The sequence below is a fragment of the Fistularia commersonii genome, chromosome 1 (assembly GCF_037954325.1).
Source record: "Fistularia commersonii isolate RoL2024-O1a breed Wild chromosome 1, RoL_Fcom_v1.0, whole genome shotgun sequence".
Classification (NCBI taxonomy): domain Eukaryota; kingdom Metazoa; phylum Chordata; class Actinopteri; order Syngnathiformes; family Fistulariidae; genus Fistularia; species Fistularia commersonii.
This window is the reverse complement of record NC_141284.1, coordinates 28,068,505-28,087,293: the sequence shown is the minus strand read 5'-3', so window position 1 is coordinate 28,087,293 and position 18,789 is coordinate 28,068,505. Positions and strand designations below refer to the sequence as shown.

The 18,789-nt window shown below is 44.9% G+C and overlaps 1 protein-coding gene across 5 annotated transcripts in view; it reads right to left on the bottom strand.

Annotated features, from left to right (window-relative positions):
* Positions 1–15,405, bottom strand: part of actn1 (actinin, alpha 1) — a 63,093-nt gene extending 47,688 nt beyond the window's left edge. For 2 of the 5 annotated variants that reach the window (XM_086158458.1, XM_086158477.1), the window contains exon 1: positions 14,766–15,405. In XM_086158458.1, coding sequence (XP_086014584.1) covers positions 14,766–15,344 — 579 coding nt within the window. In that variant the 5' untranslated portion in view covers positions 15,345–15,405. The remainder of the gene's footprint in view (positions 1–14,765) is intronic. The other 3 variants (XM_086158485.1, XM_086158450.1, XM_086158468.1) reach the window with 3 other exon arrangements.
* Between the last annotated feature and the right edge of the window lie 3,384 nt (positions 15,406–18,789).

Sequence of the window (18,789 nt, the reverse complement as noted above, 5' to 3'; positions counted from 1 at the left end):
GGAGCAAACACTCGAAACTGCCTTCGTCCCGTTACATCCACGTTACCGCCGCGTGTTCGAGAAGGCAAAACCAGTTCAAAAAAAAAAAAAATGAAACACACACACATGTGCGGCAGACTCTGCCGTCACCGGAGCGGCTGCCCGGCCAAAAAAATCCAGACGGACAGAGAATAGCAGCTATTGAGACCAGCCTGATATTTACTGTCTAACAGCCTGAAGAGGCTCTGATGCATATTCATGCCTTGCTGTGTGTGTGTGTGTGTGTGTGTGTGTGTGTGTGTGTGTGTGAGAAAGAGAGACAATGAAGAGTCAAAGAGTGGAAATGGCTCTTCCCTCCGCTGAATGTGCCTGAGGAGGAGCTCGTCTGCAGAGTGGCTTGTCTGAAAATGCCGCAGAGCGGCCAACACCAAACAGTTGCTATAACAACCATGAAAAAAGCCCGGAGACCCACAAACGGCTCTTAAAAACACACGGCCTGCAGCTCCCAGAGCTCTCGCCGCGATCTGCACACACACACACACACACACACACATCTCGTTTACAACCCCAAAAAAAGCATCTGTGACGGAGAGTGCTCGCCATGCAGCTCCTCCCTGGTCCTCCAAGAGCTTCCATGCTAGGCTGAACCCTTTGCTCCAAAGCAAGCCTCTCACCCCAAAGTCCAAAAAAAATAAAAATATCCCTTCATGTTCTTGTCAAAACTACAAATTTTCAAGACACGCCGAAGAAGAAACACACACACGTTTGCTTTTTCCATTCGGCATCTGCACTTGATCAGGACGAGGGATAAATCCTCCACGTGCTGAAGGAACGGCCGCGAAAGTGACAACAATAACAGCGACGCAAGGCCTTCATTTCGCTGGTTGAAGGCTGGAACCACAACAACGTTCAAGCGGGATTAGAAATTATTTTAAGAAGGTAGAAGTGCATAGATTTATAAATGAATTAATAAGAAACTCCTTGAAATGTTCCCTGAAAATATAGATATGAGATGGAAAGATGGGAGGCAGAGCTGGAGGTGGTAGAGATGAAGATGCTGAGGTTCTCTTTGGGAGGATGGAGGATCAGGAATGAGTCTATCAGAGGGACGGCACATGTTAGATGTTTTGGGGAGAAGGTCAGAGATGGTTGGGTCATGGACGGAGGAGGGAGAGTGAAGATACTGGTAGACGGGTGATGGAATTGGAGGTCTAGATGAAGACCAAGGAGAAGATGGATGAAGGTAGATGGTGTGAGAGAGGAGGATCCAGAGAAGAGGGTTGGATGGAGAAGGTGGATTCTCCATGGAGACCCTGAAGGGAAAAGCCCAAAAGAAAAGAACAAACACACACACGCACACACACACACACACACACACACACACACACACACACACACACACACACACGTCTGTGCAAGTGTACATATTGTTTATTATACAGACAGCTGGATATCAGTAGTTGTGTTCAATTTTTTAACACAATAAAATAAGCTGAAATAACAAAGTAAATAATTTGATTAGGGGTATATTTTAAAAACACTATAGAAAATGTAAGACACGTTTTAAAAATAAAATTGGCGAAAAGGAGATTTTTTTTTTTTCTTTTTTACCCCTGAAGGACTGATGTCATGCCTGACCTTTGACCCCGGGTGCCCCCCTGAGCGACAGGGCGTTGTTGTCGCGGCTTCCTGGACGCCGCCCTGACCACGGGAGGCACAGCGGCGCCGTCATGCGTCGGTCGCCGTGGCTCCCGTGTGGTGTGATGGGGGGGGGGGGGGGGGACCCCCAAAACCCCCCCAACCCCCCCAAAACCCCCTCCTCGTGCCGCTTTGTGCCGGAGCAGCACTTTTTCCCCCCCTACTGCTGACAGTCACCTGACTCAGGGAAATGCTGAGCTGCGCCCGAAACAAAGGCCGCTTTCAACACACTCCGAACGTGCACGGCGCCGGCCCGTGCACATTAGTGCTGCGTTTTAAACACGTCCGTCACGAGTACTCGGGAGTGTACTCTCTCTCTTGAGGAGTACTCGGATACTGACGAATCATCCGGATCGGCGCCATCTCACCGCCTTCGCCGCTGATCTGAGCGTCGGCCAATCAGAGAAGCTGTTTTTATGCATTTTATTATCTATGTATCACTATTTCATCAATGTTTATTACAGATGTGACATAAAGGGGGGAAAAATATTCCCTAACAATTCAGAAGTTATACTTTAACTTTATATTTTGACACACGCACAATGAAAAATCGTGTTTTTAATAAAAATATACTCCTACAATTAGTCGTAGCCGTATCACCAGTCCATAATTGGTGAAAATAGCAACATGAGCACAAACAGCATGTAGTATGATGATCTATAAACATATAAAACCCATTCTTTACACTCGGTCACATCCAGTACTCATGTGATCACTATTAGAAAATTGAATTAACGTTAAATACAATAATGACTTTAAATAAAGCACAGAAAGGAATTAATGAACTGCATATTAAATACCTTCCAGTCCCATTTGGATGTTATCATCCTTAAGGTACATTAGAAAGTGTATTTAAGGAGCTACTAAGTTTGGGTATAGAAAATACCATCGATTGGCAGATGTTAGGAACTTATTAAATGGTCTATGAAGCACTTTGCACAAGCTAGCACACACACATACACACACACACACACACACACAGACAGAGTGACACAACGTTGAACCTGTCAATCAAAGTGCGACGTGGTCACATTTTCACATCAACTTGTTGACCAGGAGCAAAAGCCAGTTAAAGGTGTGTGTTCAGCTGAGTTCACGGACCATGTGGACATCTTGGATCTCCGTGTGAAACACATTGGAAAGAAAAACACATGCAAACACACACACACACACACACACACACACACGACCGCACATTTCTACTGCTATACGTTACTTCTTTGTTCTGGAGAGTACATGTTATTATCTGTGACTGTTGACCAAAACGCGGCAGAAGCCTTTCGGTGGCTCATTTCCCTTACGGGTGCAAATAATATCCCTCGAAATGAAACCAAATGTGGTGAATATTTTAAAAATATGTTCATTTCATGCTAAAATCCCAGTGCAGACTTTTAGCCTGTAAGCCAGGAAAATGAACATTTCCAGACAAAAAAAAACTATCATGCAACATTTGCTTTTTTTAAAATGTACATTCAGCGATCTCACAATTAAAGTAAACACTGGGAGCCACACGACTCTTTTGAAAATGAATTAATGTGTATGTATTTTTCAAATCAATGAACAACTGTAGAGAAAACGAAATGACATTCCTGCATGCAATGAATTTTGAAATCCAAAAAAAAAAAAAAGACATTGGATTGAAGGTTACTTTTAAGCGAAATACTCCATGTCTATTTGAGTCCTCTTGTTTTCATGAAAAAAACAGCCAAACTTAAATTATCTGCGGGCAGCAAACTAAAAATGCCGTCCTCTGTGTGTGCGGTCATCCTTTGGCCAGCGCGTCCAGTTGCTTGTCAAATATTTGAACACATTTTTTTGGGATGTTACAGGATCGCCATAATCTTCAAATTTAAAATGACATCTTATAAATGAATGAACCACAATTAAATACATTTTAAATACTTGGTCATTATTTTCAAACGCCGCAGAGAGCCGTGGGTTGCCGACATAAAAACAAAAAAAAACAAAACAAAAAAAAAAAACAGGACAGATGCATAAAAAAATACCAAGACGAGTAATTAAAAAAAAAATAAGAAAAAAATAAGAGAGATGCATAAAAAAATACCAAGACAAGTGAGTTTAAAAAAAAAAAAGAGAAAAAAAACAGGACAGATGCATTAAAAAAAACAAGACAAGTAATTTAAAAAAAAAAGGACAGATGCATAAAAAAAATACCAAGACGAGTAATTAAAAAAAAATAAAAAAAAATAAGAGAGATGCATAAAAAAATACCAAGATGAGTAATTGAAAAAAAGGAAAAAAAAACAGGATAGATGCATAAAAAATACCAAGACGAATAATGGAAAAAAAAGAAAAAAAAGGACAGATGGATAAAAAAAAAAAAAAACAAGACAAGTAATTAAAAAAAAAGGACAGATGCATAAAAAAAAACCAACACAAGTGAGTAACTAAAAAAGAAAAAAAAAAAAAGAAAATAAAAAAAAGAAAAAAATCAGCTAGTCAACACAAAAGTGTCATCTATCCTTAATTATTGTGCCGCTCACAAACCAGGCCTGCGAGGTGTGAATCTCCACCACTTTGCCCAGAAACACCGATGGGAAAGGCAGGACTTTCTCGCCGAAATCCTGCAACCTCTGTGTTTATTTTCTTGCCTTACAAAGCGGGACGCGAGGAAGGTCAAGCGCGGCAGTAATTACGAGACCCGGGGGGGGAAGAAGGAAGAACCGGGTCGGGACTTCGGCCAGCTCGGGCGCGCAAAAATAAAATAAAATCCTTTTTCGGCGGCGCGAACGATACGAGCTACGGTTGATCCCTGCAAGCGCCGCCCCTCCCTCCTCCTCGCCGCCTCCACCATCAGCACCTGCCAGCTCTTCACACACTCCTGCATGGCTCTCCAAGAGCCGGAGGCCCTTGATGCTGCACGCTGACAAGCACCAGGTCGCCTCTGCCTTTGTGCCAGCTTGCCAGGGGTGGGGATAGTGTGTGTGTGTGTGTGTGTGTGTGTGATGGGTTACAACTTGTAATCAAACACGCTGTGAGCACTTCACAGTGGTTGCGGTTGTTTACCGTCACAAGGAGGAAGTGACTCCGGGAGCGTGCGGATTATTATCCGACCAGCGGGGAACAATTTAGGGAGAGGAAAGGAGTGCCGGGAGAGGCTTTGGGGGTAAAAGAGGGGCAGCCGGGGCTTTAATTGCCCCGGGCTGCCACACAAAAACAAGAGCGGAGTCATCGGAGAGGGGGGTCGCAGGGCCTGGAGATCAATGGATCCATGTTGATTGAATTTCAGACGTTCGATACTCGTTCCACTTTAGGAAAAATAATAATAATTGAAGAACAAACGGCCCCCCGGCGTCAGCTTTTATCTGAGCTCGGTCTTGTAACCGCCGTCCTCGTCGCTTTACAGAACCTTTTATTTTTATTCACTGTAGCGCTGGGTTTGCTGTGAATTACAGCTGGTCAGGATACGGCACGTCACTATTCACACTCTGCAGCTGTGTGTGTGTGTGTGTGTGTGTGTGTGTCACGCGGACGAAAACAGGGCAAACACACCAACTCCAACACATATTTTATTGCCTGTTTATATATTGTATAGTTATTTTATTGCCTATCTGTATATTTTATATATACATTTTATATAAAGCACTATTTATATAAAATATAATAATAGTATAATTATATAACATCATAATATTAATATTATATAATATACTATTTTATATATATATATATAGCACTTTCAACTTGCAAAATACATATTTTATTGCCTGTTTATATATTGTATAGTTATTTTATTGCCTATCTGTATATTTTATATATACATTTTATATATAGCACTATTTTATATAAAATATAATAATAGTATAATTATATAATATTATATCATAATATTAATATTATATAATATACTTTTTTATATATATATAGCACTTTCAACTTGCAAAATACATATTTTATTGCCTGTTTATGTATTGTATAGTTATATTATTGCCTATCTGTATATTTTATATATATTGTCTATTTTGTGCAGTTTTATATTTGTATTGTCCAGAACTACAGATGGAAATTAGCTATGAGCTATAATCTGGTACAAACATCTCTGCCTCTGTGCTTTATGTATTTGTACACTGTCCTAATAAACTTCTAAACAAACAAACACCCGCTCATCTCCCCTGCCGCCGCCGCCGCCACTGAAAGGCACGTTGATTGAAAAATAACTTTTTGCGCCCTGTTGGGTGACATCCTGCTGGACGGAGGGATGACGGCGCAGAAGAAGAGGCGGAGGGAGGAAGGAAGGATGACAGAACCGCAACTCGACGCTGCGATGCAAAGACTTTCATGCTGTCGGGCTGATTTTGGCTGATATGCCAGCTTTCTGAGGAGGATGCAAAAAGTATGGCTGCAGAGCCTGTGCAGACAAAGGCATGGCTACCTCAAGTCCCATCCAGGGGTTATTAGACGCCTTATCCGGCTTAATATCGGGGTTCAAACTATAAACACAGTATTTTTGTCCTGGAAGTACTGATGCTGCGGTTTCCCCCCAGCTGGAAATCTCTGTTGAAAACACACACTTGCCAACTTGCCGACGCCGTCATGCTTGTCGGTTGTGAAACGACGGCAGGAATCGTCGCTTCGCCGCGACGTGGGTCCTCGGGGAACGGGCCGAGGGGAGTCGCGACAAGCTAACGTGAGGCTGCGGTTTCTGATTTAAAGTAATTTATTGTGAACTCTCAGGAAAGCATCTTTGGCAGGACGTGCATTTCAGCGAACGGCTAACAGTCGGACGACACCTTTAACCGATAAAGACTTTTCCTTTACGTCCTGGTTTGCGGAGTTAACCTACCCAAGTGCAATTTACCGAGTTTGTCACGTTGCGAAACGGCAAAATAATCCTTTTTCTACAGCCTTGTCACAAAGAGAGCTCGGAAAAAGGATACGCTAAAGCGACGCATGTCAAACGAGCTAAACATTTTTAGGCAATAGCGCTAACCGCTTATCTTAGCGTACTCTTAGCCATTAGCACTTTTTGTGAGATTATACAGCGGAAAGTTTTTTTTTACTCTTTATTGCTATTTGTTTCCGCCTGTTTATTGTCGTTTATTTACTGCTCTTTTTAGTATTTTCCACCTCGGCGTGTCACGTGATGCATTATTTATATTTACAACCTGCGTGATGTCAGATGCGCCAGCATCCCGGGGGGGGGGGGGGGGGGGGGAGTCATGTGACAGCTGCGCCGCCGCCATCAATTATTGACTCCGGGTTGACAACGTGACAAAGGACGTGCGCTCTCCGTGCACGGACACCCAAAGGCTCCCCTGTCAGAGCCTCCTGTCCCACTTCAAGCCTCCATCCTCCGCCAACGCACACACAGCTACTGAACGGAAAGGTGTGTTTTTGCTACGGTGTCTGTTTACTCTTTACCTTATGCGATACAGAGCAGCAGCTGCAAAGGCTAAACACACACACACACACACACACACACACACACAAGTACAGAACCCACCTTCTACGGCAGCTATTTTGGCTAGCGGGCAACATTTCTTATTTCATTTTTAAGCGCAGGCTAACGAGGTATCATGGAAATTGATCTTAATGAAAATTACAATTATTTACACTTTTTGGCATTTTATTTCAACTTTAAAATCATGAATGGTCATTTAAACGGATCAACATTATTTTAAGATAAGATAAGAACAAATCTATTTATCCCGAAGGAAATTGTTGTGCCAGAAAAAAAGATTAATTTCGTGCCTCTCCCCAGGTGTAAACAACGGAGCTGTTGCGCTGCTCCGCCAGGACCGGGATCCGGCTCGAAAAAAATGCTCCGAGCACCGCGAAAACCAGATAAATAGCGAAAAAAATATTTTAAAAAAAATATAAAAATATATTAAAAAAAACTCTAATAAAAAAATATATACAAAAAATAGCAAATGGAGCAACATCTCTTGTTTCGGTAAATTCAATTTTAAATGCAATCATCCTTTTCTATCCGTTTCTAACTTAAATATTGATTGAAAATAGTCAAAGAAAATTGTTTGGCGGGCCGGATAAAAAAAAAAATAAAAAAAAAAAGCAAAAGGGTCCGGATGTGGCCGGCGGGCCGTAAAATGCCCAGGTCTGCTTTCCAGCTTCAAAGAGAGGCTGAGAATACATGTGGTTTGATTAATAGCATTAGCAGGGGAAAGACCTGCCTATGCGGCGCTGCAAAATTCCTTGGAAACTTGCAGGCCGATCACCAATAAGCCCCCCGGCTCCAGCCTCCCACCCGCGGGTTGCAGTATTGAACACATGTGACTAGAAGTAGTGGTTCCAGACACGAGGAGTTTCACTTTTTTTTTTTTTTTTTCTCTTTTTTCTCCCCCCTCAACTACACAGGAAATGCACCTTGACCCCAAATCCCATGGTGGGATGAGGAATCTAAACGGCTTCTCATCCCGGGGGCCTCCAAACACCTCTCCTCAGGACCGATCCGTGGATTTCCAGACTCGTTAACGCTCGAGTGTGTTTTCGCTGCAGCCCTGAAAAGCGTTTTGAGCCAAAGGTGGGAGCGGGAGGCAGCCCGCGATCCAATCGGAGCACATTTCCAAATTTGGAGCAGGAGCTTAGGAAAATAAGCGACGCGAAAATTTGCATTTTTGGTCTTCGGGGGGGGGGCGAGGGGGGGGTCAGATAAGAGCCTGGTAATTGTTCGCGTTTGACTTTTCCGACGCTGGAAACCCTGAAAAAGCCAGATGGGAGGGGTCGACGGTGCAAAACAGATTTTCGCTTTCGCCGGAGCGATCGGGGGGGGGGGGGGTTAGCGGTGCAGCTTCAGCAGCGAAATGATTTCCAGACCGAGACCCCCGGCCGACGCTGAGAGAACGCTCACTGCGACACACACACACACACACACAACTACAGCATGCAACAAAAGAGGAAAAAAAATACTAAGCTTTATGATTCAGGTATCACTTTTCCACTGGATAGAAAACCTTAAAATCATGTGAATACAAGGGAATAAGATGATTAGCCATCGTTAGCATCCACGGCCACGTTTATTTCTCAGAGAAATAAAACGTCGACCAGATCGTCTCGAAGGTTTTTCGTCCAGGAGTGATGTTTCCTCGCCAATTTCTGGACGCTATTTAGCACACCGGTTCAGTTTCCGGACACCGATACGTTTTCAAGCGTGGAAACTGGAAAAATATCTGGCCTGTTGGGTTCATCAAACGAACATTTTTTAACAAAAGTTAAAACCGATGAAATGAGAGCTGAGAGAAAGGAAACATGAAGTTAGACGAGCGATAATACGGTTTTGTTTTTATTTCCTCTAGGAGTCATAAAAATGACTGCCACCGAGGGACGAGGGCGGTAACTGCAATTTGGCGAAAAAAAAATAAAAAATTAATGAAACAAAACCTTTTTTTTTCCCCAAACATTTCACGCAAACCTCCGACGGCGCCCTTTTGGTTTACAGTAATACGTTTTGTTTGTGGGTTTGTTTTCGTGCCTCCGAGCAGTCGCTGCGGTCGAGGTCTTTCCGAAGCGACGCAGGATTTGTATTTTCATTTTCAACCCCGACCTCACGCCCGGCACTAGCGCCGTGCGCGTTAGCATCTCAGAGCTAATCGCAGGTCTGGATCTGAACGCGCGCACTTCATTTTAAGAGGTATTAACGGTTTAATCTGATCATAAACAAACGGTAAAATATAAAATAAACGACAAGCGCTGCTTGTTCAGAGTTTCCCAGGCCTCGTGGGTTCGTTCCCAGTTGCAACTTCAGGACTTTTTCACCCCAAAAAGAGGCAAAAGCCCCCAGACATGAAGCTCTGCTCCCTCTCCAAGGTCTCACAATCTGCAGATTAAAATAATACATTTCTGACGAGGAGGTTCTTATTTATTTACCCAAAACGGGAGACGTCAGAGCCGTGGGACAAGGGAGGGTCTATTCTGGGTTTTTTTGCTTGTTTCTTTTTTTTTTTTTTTCGCTTTTGTTTGCCGGAGCCAAAGTCACATTTGTTTTATTGCTAACGTGCGCCGCAAGAAACCCCGGGTGAAGGTGCAGCCGGAGGCGCCGGAGGTTCGGAACCAGCTCGGCCGCTTCCAGGACGACGATACTGCCGGCCGGGAGCAATATTTAAAACTGTCCAAAAAGGGTGTACCGTCAAAACTACCTATGAAAGGTAAAGGAATACAGTCTAAGAGGCTAAAGCTAAGCTAGCTAAGCGTGACATTATCATTGTCTGAATGAGCTGGTGGAGGTCGGATGTCTTTAAGCGTGATACCGCCGATGAACCAAGATGTCTTCGTTACCACGGAGACGGAGGAGCCTTGATTATTTTAAGTCGATCCTGCCTCATTTATATGAAAACATGCCATAATATGACATTTTGAGACTCTGAACCGAACCACGACCCCCAGAGCCCGAGTCCTTTCTGACGTCTTTTTGTGGCGTGGCAACACCTAAGCCCGCGTCGCGACCTCTGACCCCCCCTCCCAGGTTTCAAGATTGCGTGTCAAAAGCCGCATGTGAATGTCACATGACCCGGCCGCCGCACCCTGCAACCGCACGGTTTTCTAACGCGGTGAAAAGAACTAACATTACCGCCCGAAACGCCTTCACGGGCGAGGAAGAAGGGGACTTGACTTTCTCCGCTTTTGCAACGTCATCATTGACGGAGAAGCGGAGCGTTCGATCCTCCTCGCCGAGGGAGCGGCGTGATGGCGGATCCAGGCGACGGGAGCCTTCTCGGGGATTTGAACGAGCGCCATACAGCGATCCCTCGCTATAACGAGGTTTACTTTTCACGGTTTCGCCACTTCACGGATTTGCATCGTGTTCTGCGTTCTGATTGGCTAAAAAGTCACTCCGCTTCTTCTCTACCTGTGCGTCAATAACGTTGCAGTTTAATATGTACACGTACATAAAACAGCTTGACAAATTTACATGACGTACGTGCAAATTCTCTCGCAATTTCGAGTTTCTCTAAAACCCATAATGTTGACAAAACGCTCTGGAGCGACAAAAGGGTCCAAAAGTTAGCGGAAGATGCTATCTATGGCAGATAAAGTTAAACTTCTGGACATGCTAAGGGAAGCTAAAAGCTATGCGGCTGTAGGTCGGCGTTACGGAATGAATGAATCTTCCGTTCGTTCCATAAAGAAGGAAGAAAAAAACATAAGGACGACAGCAGCAATAAGTTTTTATAAGGATGCAAAAAGGGTTGCAACTGTCCGCAATTTTTTTCATAATCATTTTTAATTTTCTCCTGTTTAATTCAATGACTCAGGTCGCGGTGGGCGGAGCAAATCTCCGCAATTTGAAGCCTTCTGTTCACATTGATGATTAAAATTATTATTTAACAGTGCAGTACAGAAGTTATTTGTTGAAAAGTACAGTACTTTTATTTGTGAAACAAATGATTGAGCCTGTAAAATGGTTTGTTCTTTCTTTTCAATGTATAACAGAGTATTTAATTGTATAATAATTGAAAAAAAAGAAAAAATAAAGGTTTCTACTTCACAGATTTTGCCTATCACGGGTTCTTTTTGGAACGTAACCCCCATGAAAAACAAGGTTATACTGTATCTCGGTTTCTAGTCTTCCTTCCAGATACATGTTTTGTTTTGCTGTTTGAAACAACGCGTCGCTTCAAAAATGGGATTAAAAACACGAGCGGGTAAAAGACGCACGTGCGGATTTGAGATGCTGAAATGACTTATCGCTCTTTAAGCCGCGGTTGTTATCAGATATTGATATCCGATCGTCTGGGATGTCCTCGAATCAGTGTGTGTTCTGATCAGCGGCTTGGAAAACAGAGGTCGGGTGTGAGAGATTTGGAAATGGAAGGCGGGATTTTTTGGGGGGGGGGGCGATTTTTTTTTTTTGTTGTTTTTCTTTCTTGCAGGCGGGCCTGATGGAAGACGCGTCCACTCGCGACCTTATAAGGAAAAACCTGTACAAAGTCTTGTTATGTTAATTACGCCTAACGTCCTGTCTGCATCTGTGGCCGCGTTCAACCCCAGTCGGCGTAAGTCAGCGGCGGGCGGACGAACGCAAGAGGTATGAACTCGGTAAAAATAAAAAACAAACAAAAAAAAAAAAGAAAGAAAAATTAAAAAAAGAAAGAGCGCCAGCTTTCAGTGGAGACACCTGGACCTGGAGGGACATTAAGATTCCAGGATAAGAAGGAAGCGGCGCCCTCAGGTTCAGACTTGCACCCGACTCAAAATATTTGAGGCACTCGCCGACGTGCCGCGTTCACGAGGTCTTCAGAAGATCACCGTCCTCGACCCCCGACCGGCAAAGCATCGCAATCCAATAATTGGAAACGTCGAAAAACGCCAAATCGAGTTGTATTTTGCTTTTTTTCCCCCCCCTCCAAATCTGTCGACATACAGCGCGACCGCGCCGAACGTCGCTTTGTGGAAATTCCTGCCGAAATCTTCTTATCGAGGCAACCGGACTCCAATTTCTTCACTTGAAAATGTTTCGACCTTCGAGGAGTCGAAACGTCTTCGAGTGAAGAAATTCAAGTCCGGTTGCGACGACGAGAAGATTTCGACAAGATTGCTGATGACTGAGAACCTCCGCGGACTTTCTAAAAACACAAGTCTGGAGGCCTGGAGGGAGATCTGGCTGCGGATCTCCAAGAGGGAGCGACGTTTCATCGACGTTTTTAAACCTCGTCGGCTCACAGTTTAGTCCGGCGGCGCGTCCGGGCCGCGATCTGTTCAGAAGTTGAACATAAACATGGATGCAGCTTCTCACGTTGACGTCTTGGTCCAAAGCGGACATTTATTTAGCAAATCCGCTACATCACTCCGCATGTTTACATTCAAATATCATCCGCTTTATCCATATCAGGATATCCTTCTCCCCTCCCTCCTCTTTCCCCGGCGCCCTGGGTTTTGTTGCTCCCTTTTGGGAAAAGGCGTACGCCGGCGGCGTCTGACATGGACACTCCGCAGGGCCGCGGCAGACGCGCGGCGCTCTGCTAGCATTGGTATTCTCCATGAAAGGGCTTTGCAGCTGATGGACAGAGGCCAGGATGGAGAGTGTATGTATATGCGAGTGTGTGTGTGTGTGTGTTTGTGCGTCACTTCTCCCCCGCGGTTAATTGTCTTGGGTTTCAAACTGAACGCCTCTGGAGGGCCGCGCCTGCTCTTGTTGTAATTTCCCACGTCATCGATACAAAATAAAGCACGACTTTAAAATAAATGAGTTGATAAATAAAATTAAAATTTGCAAAACCTCCCGAAACGGCTGATTTTAACTTAAGAGAAATTCACTTCTGCAACTTTTTGGGGGAGTTTTTAAAAGGGAAGCGAGTGATAAATTGGGATTATTTTATACACTGCTCAAAAAAATAAAGGGAACACTTAAAAAACACATCCTAGATCTAAATGAATGAAATATTCTTATGAAATACTTTGCTCTTTACACAGTTGAATGTGCTGACAACAAAATCACACAAAAATGATCAATGGAAATCAATTGTATCAACCCATGGAGGTCTGGATTAGGAATCACACTCAAAATTAAAGTGTAAAAACAAACTCCAGGCTGATCCAACTTTGATGTAATGTCCTTAAAACAAGTCCAAATGAATGTGTGTTGCTTCCTGAGTGGACACTATGATTTCACACAAGTGTGATTGACTTGGAGTTACATTGTGTTGTTCGAGTGTTCCCTTTATTTTTTTGAGCAGTATATTTACGACATTGTTTTGGGGACCAGACACTCTGGTCTCTGCTTCGGTGGCTCCTATCAGATCAGGCAGGAAGGACGGGTGGACGGATGGACGGATGGATGGATGGATGGATGGATGGATGGATGGATGGATGGATGGATGGGGACCCCCTGCTGCAGGATCACGTGGGGATGCTAACGTGTCACCCGTGGCGTGGGTGGGTCCAGGTTGTGGACGGAGGGGACGTTGCAGCAGCAGCAGCAGCTGCAGTAGCACCTGACCGGCCTGCACCTTCCACCCTCCCGGTAGCAGTTACCCGCCGATGACATAATCCAGGAAGCCCGGCTGAGCTTTTCGCAGTTGCAAGAGAGAGAGAGAGAAAAAAAAAAAAAAAAAAAACGGCGGGGGGAAAAAAGTTTTTTTTTTTTTTTTTCCAGCGGCAGCGAGAGAGGGGCCGATTATTACCATTTTTGGGCAGACTCGCTCCCATGCAGGCCCGGCCCAAACCGCAGCGCTTACTCAGATTCCACTGCTCCTCCACCCCACCCGACACCCCACCCACCCACCCACCAACACCCCACTACACACCACACCCCTTCCCAAAAAAAGAAAAAAAAAAATCAGGAAAGAAGCAGCACTCCATCACTAAAGAGAGAGAAAGAGAGATCAACCATTCATAGTCTGGAGAAAAGACGAGCCTGCATGCAGGCTGGGAGGGTGCGCGTACACACACACACACACACACACACAAGCAAAGAAATTAGAGATTAAGAAAATAAAGATGTGAGCAGGATAATCTGCTTCCTGGACAGCGAACGGTTAAAAAAAACGTTTTTTTTTTTTTTTAAAACCACACTATGATTTACACACACACACACACACATCTCCAGTCGTCACACACACAGCTTGGTAAGCGTGGCCTAATCCACGTCGAATCACAAACCACATGACAGGAGGGGTCAACCCCATCACCCCCCCACACACACACACCACACACACACACAAGGCGCTTCCGTGAGCGCGGTTGACATCTGTTGCGCTGGAAAGGTGGGCGTCCTATTAAGAGTTTTAATTGTTTTTGTTGTTTTCTTTCTTCTGTCCCCCTTCAGCCCCCCCAACCGTTAATCTTCTGCAGAGCCAGCAGGCGAACGCTGCATATTTCATGACGGGATATTCGTCAAAAGATCCGGAAGCGAGGAAGAAAAAAAAAAAAAAAAAGAAAAAAAGAAAAAAAAGGGGTGGGGGAGAAAAAGTTTGGGTGGGGTTAAAAAAATAAAATAAAATAAAAATGCGGTGGAAAAAAAAAAAAGTAAACAACAACAAAACAACCCCCCCTTGCGCAGGTGATTAAAATCGAACCTGATCATCTAAAACTCCACGGCCACCATGTTTGTAGTTTCCACGCTTTCCACGATTTCGTGCGTGGAAAAAAAAAAAAAAAGTCGTTTCTCTCACCTTCCTCTGCTGTTTCTCCCACGCAGGATCCAGAAGCAGATCCCGATCCCAGTCATCCTCCTGTTGCATGTAGTCGTTCTCTCCGTCATAGAGCTCCATCTTCCTCCCCGGGGCTCCGCTGGATCGATACGGGATATCGGCGTTGTGACGGCGGCGTCCGGTCGTGGCCCCCCCCGGTCCTCGGCGAGGTGATGTTACGGCTGTAGTGTCACTGGAGCTCAGCCTCCTCCGCGCATTCGTGACGGTGTGCGGATGAAAATTAACGGTCCACCCCCGGTTTCTCTCTCTCTCTCTCTTTTCTATCTCTCTCTTTCTTTCTTTCTTTCTTTCTTTCTCTTTTTCCTCCCTCGGTGTGTTTTTTCTCTCGGTAGGCTGGTCCGGCGTCGACGAGCGGACAGACGCGGAAAAAAAAAAAAACTTTACTTCCGGACGAATTGAATCGATAGCCGAGCCGGGTGATGTGATTGGACGCCTAAGGGTTCTAAACCCCGCCCCCTTGCTCGAAGATGATTGGTTAGCGCCGGTGTCAATCCTGCGGCTTTGCGTCCAAGGCCGATTGCGAGGTACGGAGCCAAACATTTGCACCGGCTGCGACCGCGTAGCTTTAAATATAATAAAGTTTTTAAAACCGCGGAGTTTACAGAGACTTAAGAGATGAAGTGGGACAAGTATTTTTCATTCAAGCGCTCATTCGTTACGGTTTTAGTTGTATTTGAATAAGCAGTGACATTAAATCAATGATAATAATGCAACAGGTTAACTGACGTTGGTTCCGTTGCTAGTTTGCTAGTGTTGTTAGCTAGTTTTAGGTCGCTAAAATCTAACTATAAACCATTATGTACTGTTTGGTGTGTTTTTTGAAGATGGAACACTAATTTTTTGCAGTTAATAATATTTATTTTATGACAAATTGACCTTTTCCAACAAAATCACAGCAAGTATTGTGAGTAAACTTGCCTTAAATTCTTAAAAATACATTTATAAGAGCAAAGAGTTCCCTTTTTGTTATTAATCCTCATCATAGAAAGGTTTTTTTATTGCTAATTGTCAAGTAATTTTGTTTTTTAGAATAAATTTTCAATTTATGTACTTGCCAATTTACTTTCTTTCTTTTTCACTGTAATTACATTTTATTTTGCGAAACACTGAGTAAATATCACGAGTAAACAGACAAAAGAAATCGCCTGAAAATCCAAAATGTAAGAGAGTATTGATTTTTTTTTACATTTTTAACCAGATTTTACAAACTGTTCATGCCCTTAGCTTGGATGTTAATTCACAAAACTGCCAAAGCTCTACATGTTTTTTGTCATATAATATTTTATCTGCTGCATCAGCATGATCCTGAATGAGCAGACTTTCAAACAGTGGAGGACACACACACACACACCAACACACACACACACATTGGATTTGTCTCCTTCGTCTTCAGAGTCCGTGACCTGATGCAGGATTAGTGCACATATCCAGAACGTTCTCCCAACAGTGGACCAGGTCCCAGACAGGCCTGTGGAGAGGATTCTTTAGCTGTGGGCTCATTTTGTTCCTCATGCCGTCATGGACTTGGTGTGGACTTGAACACCAGTTCTCGGACTCATCTCAAATTGACGGTTTCACGCTCAACTTGATCAAATCAGAGAGGACTTCGACGCCTGGTGATTCGGATTTGATGCCGATGACTCGAAAGACCTGGGATTTAAAGACTCGGGACATTTCGAGTACGAAGAACTCGAATTTCGGTGTCGAGATTTGAGGCACGACTTGGGATACGAATCCTACGGCTGGACTCGGCTCCAAAAACGGCATATTTCGCATTTCATCACAGATATTAAACCAAAAGTCCATCTCCGATATCTGTCACGGACTTGTGTTGACATTTTAGTTGGGTGAACGCATCACTATGAGGACCCCAAGCCCCCCTGCAGAACCGACTTGCAGCTCTTGAGCTTCGAGTCATTCACAAAGAAAGATGAGTCAGAGCGAGCAGCTCCTGTAAACATGTGAAAGCCAGGTCTGCCTGCCTTGTAAGGTAACTCACAAGCTCTGCCTCCCACCCCCACCTCCAACCCTCACACACACACACACACACACTCAAGGAAGGGAAGACATGCCGGCTTGGGATAGCCCCGGCAGCCAGTAGGAAAAGCGGAGCTCTCTTCCATATATGGATAAACTTCCAAGGGTGAATGTTTGGGAGAGTGATGTCACGGACGGAGAGAAGCCCGCCCGCTACCGGCCCGGTTCCCCGTTCCAGGAAGCAAGCAGGCTGATTCCTGAGCCGCCCCGGAGGCCGTCGGGAGTCGGCGTTCCCCAGATCCACGGCTGGATTTCGGCAGGGAGTAAAAATGCCGCTCGGCTTTTGCGAACCGAAAACAAAGCACCTGCTCTGTCTTTGAATAATAAAATATGGAAACTAAACGTATGGTATGTTTAAACGTCCGAAAGCGATTTGGTCCAGTCACATGACTTCACTCAACGTGTCCCAACTTTTGAGTCTTTCACAAGAGAGATGTTGCAATTTTCTGAATTCATGAACTCAAAAAGCTCCCGTGGAGGTTCTCAGTTGAAGAAAACATTTGTGAGTCTGAGTTCAAGTGTGACTTGAGACTCGTCACCAAAGGAAGGACCTGCCTCGACACGACGGGTGCCACGGGTTTTTCGGCGATGACGCGAAGAAACGGAAGCCGACTGAAACGTCGGCGACCTCTGACCTTTTCACTCGGAAGCGGGAGGAACACCGACCCCTGCCGTGAAAGAGCCGCGGGTTTTTTATGAAAGCAGAAGTTCTGCTGTCAAACCGCAGCGAAAACACAGCCAAAAAAACCCTCTCTTAAAAAAAAAAAAAAAAAATCCGCATTTCAGTTATCATCCCATTACTCTTCGAGGGGTTTCTAACCCGTTTCCACGGTGACGTCCGAGGTAATCTCGGGTCAGCGAGCAGCCGCGGTTCTCGCCGCTGCAAAACCGCGCCGATTAAACGCGCCAATTAACTCATTATAACGACCCGGTGAAACGCGTGTAATTGTCCCGCTGACACGCTTCGGTCCGGACGCTCGTGACGCGCCGCCGTTTGACACGAATCTGCAGAGTCCCGGAGGATACGGCGGGGGACGGCGGCGTCCCGAGGCCCCGGGTCATGTGAAGAGCCGGCGCGATTGGCTCGCCTCAAGCGTCTGGCAAGATCCCAAGGTATTCAAGTCATGTCGGGGAGGCGGAGGGGGGGGTTCTTAAATAGCCGTCCTTGCCGTCCAAGCTAAGCCTTGTATGGGATCGCGCAGGACAACCATGATAATCCCATTGAGTCGTACATGTGTTTGGGTTTGTGGTCAAACAAGCCGGAGTCACAGCTGCCATCGGACGCCATATTTGACCAGGACCGCCATCTTTGTCAAGCGTAGCGTGACCGATCGATGGGACGCCGGAGGCCACTTACAAACTTTTTTTTTTTTTTCACTCCCCCTGCGCTGATGGCGGCACCGACGCCAGGTTTTAAGACGTGACCTATCAAGAGGTGGAGTCGCTGCCCGGGGAACCTTTTCCTGCACAAACACAGATAAAGCGGACATCGTCAGTTGGGCCGGGCGCCACGAGCAAACTGAATGTCGCGGCGTTTTTAAGACGGTTTTTCAAAAAATGAGCCTCTGAAGGAAAAAAAAAAATAATGTCTCCGACAGGAACGAACATCGCACCTTTTATTCAGGTCATTTCAAAGATTTTGATCTCTCTTCATTATTAGCAATTATTAATCAGCAAAGCTCTTTCTTTTAGATTTACTGGCGTCTAGCTGTTTTTTTTTTTTTAATACTTTAAACTAATCGCTTGGCTTTTACACGCTGGATTTTTTTTTCCAATTTGGACCCGCGCCCTTTTTTTTTTGGCATTAATGGAAGGATGTCCATCCACTTCCCGCTGATAAGAAATATGTCCTCTGAGCCGCAGCAGAAGGAGGAAGTTCTTTTGACGGACCAATGAGTTGATAACCCGCAGATTAACACTTCAGCGCTCGCCCGTGATAATGTGACAC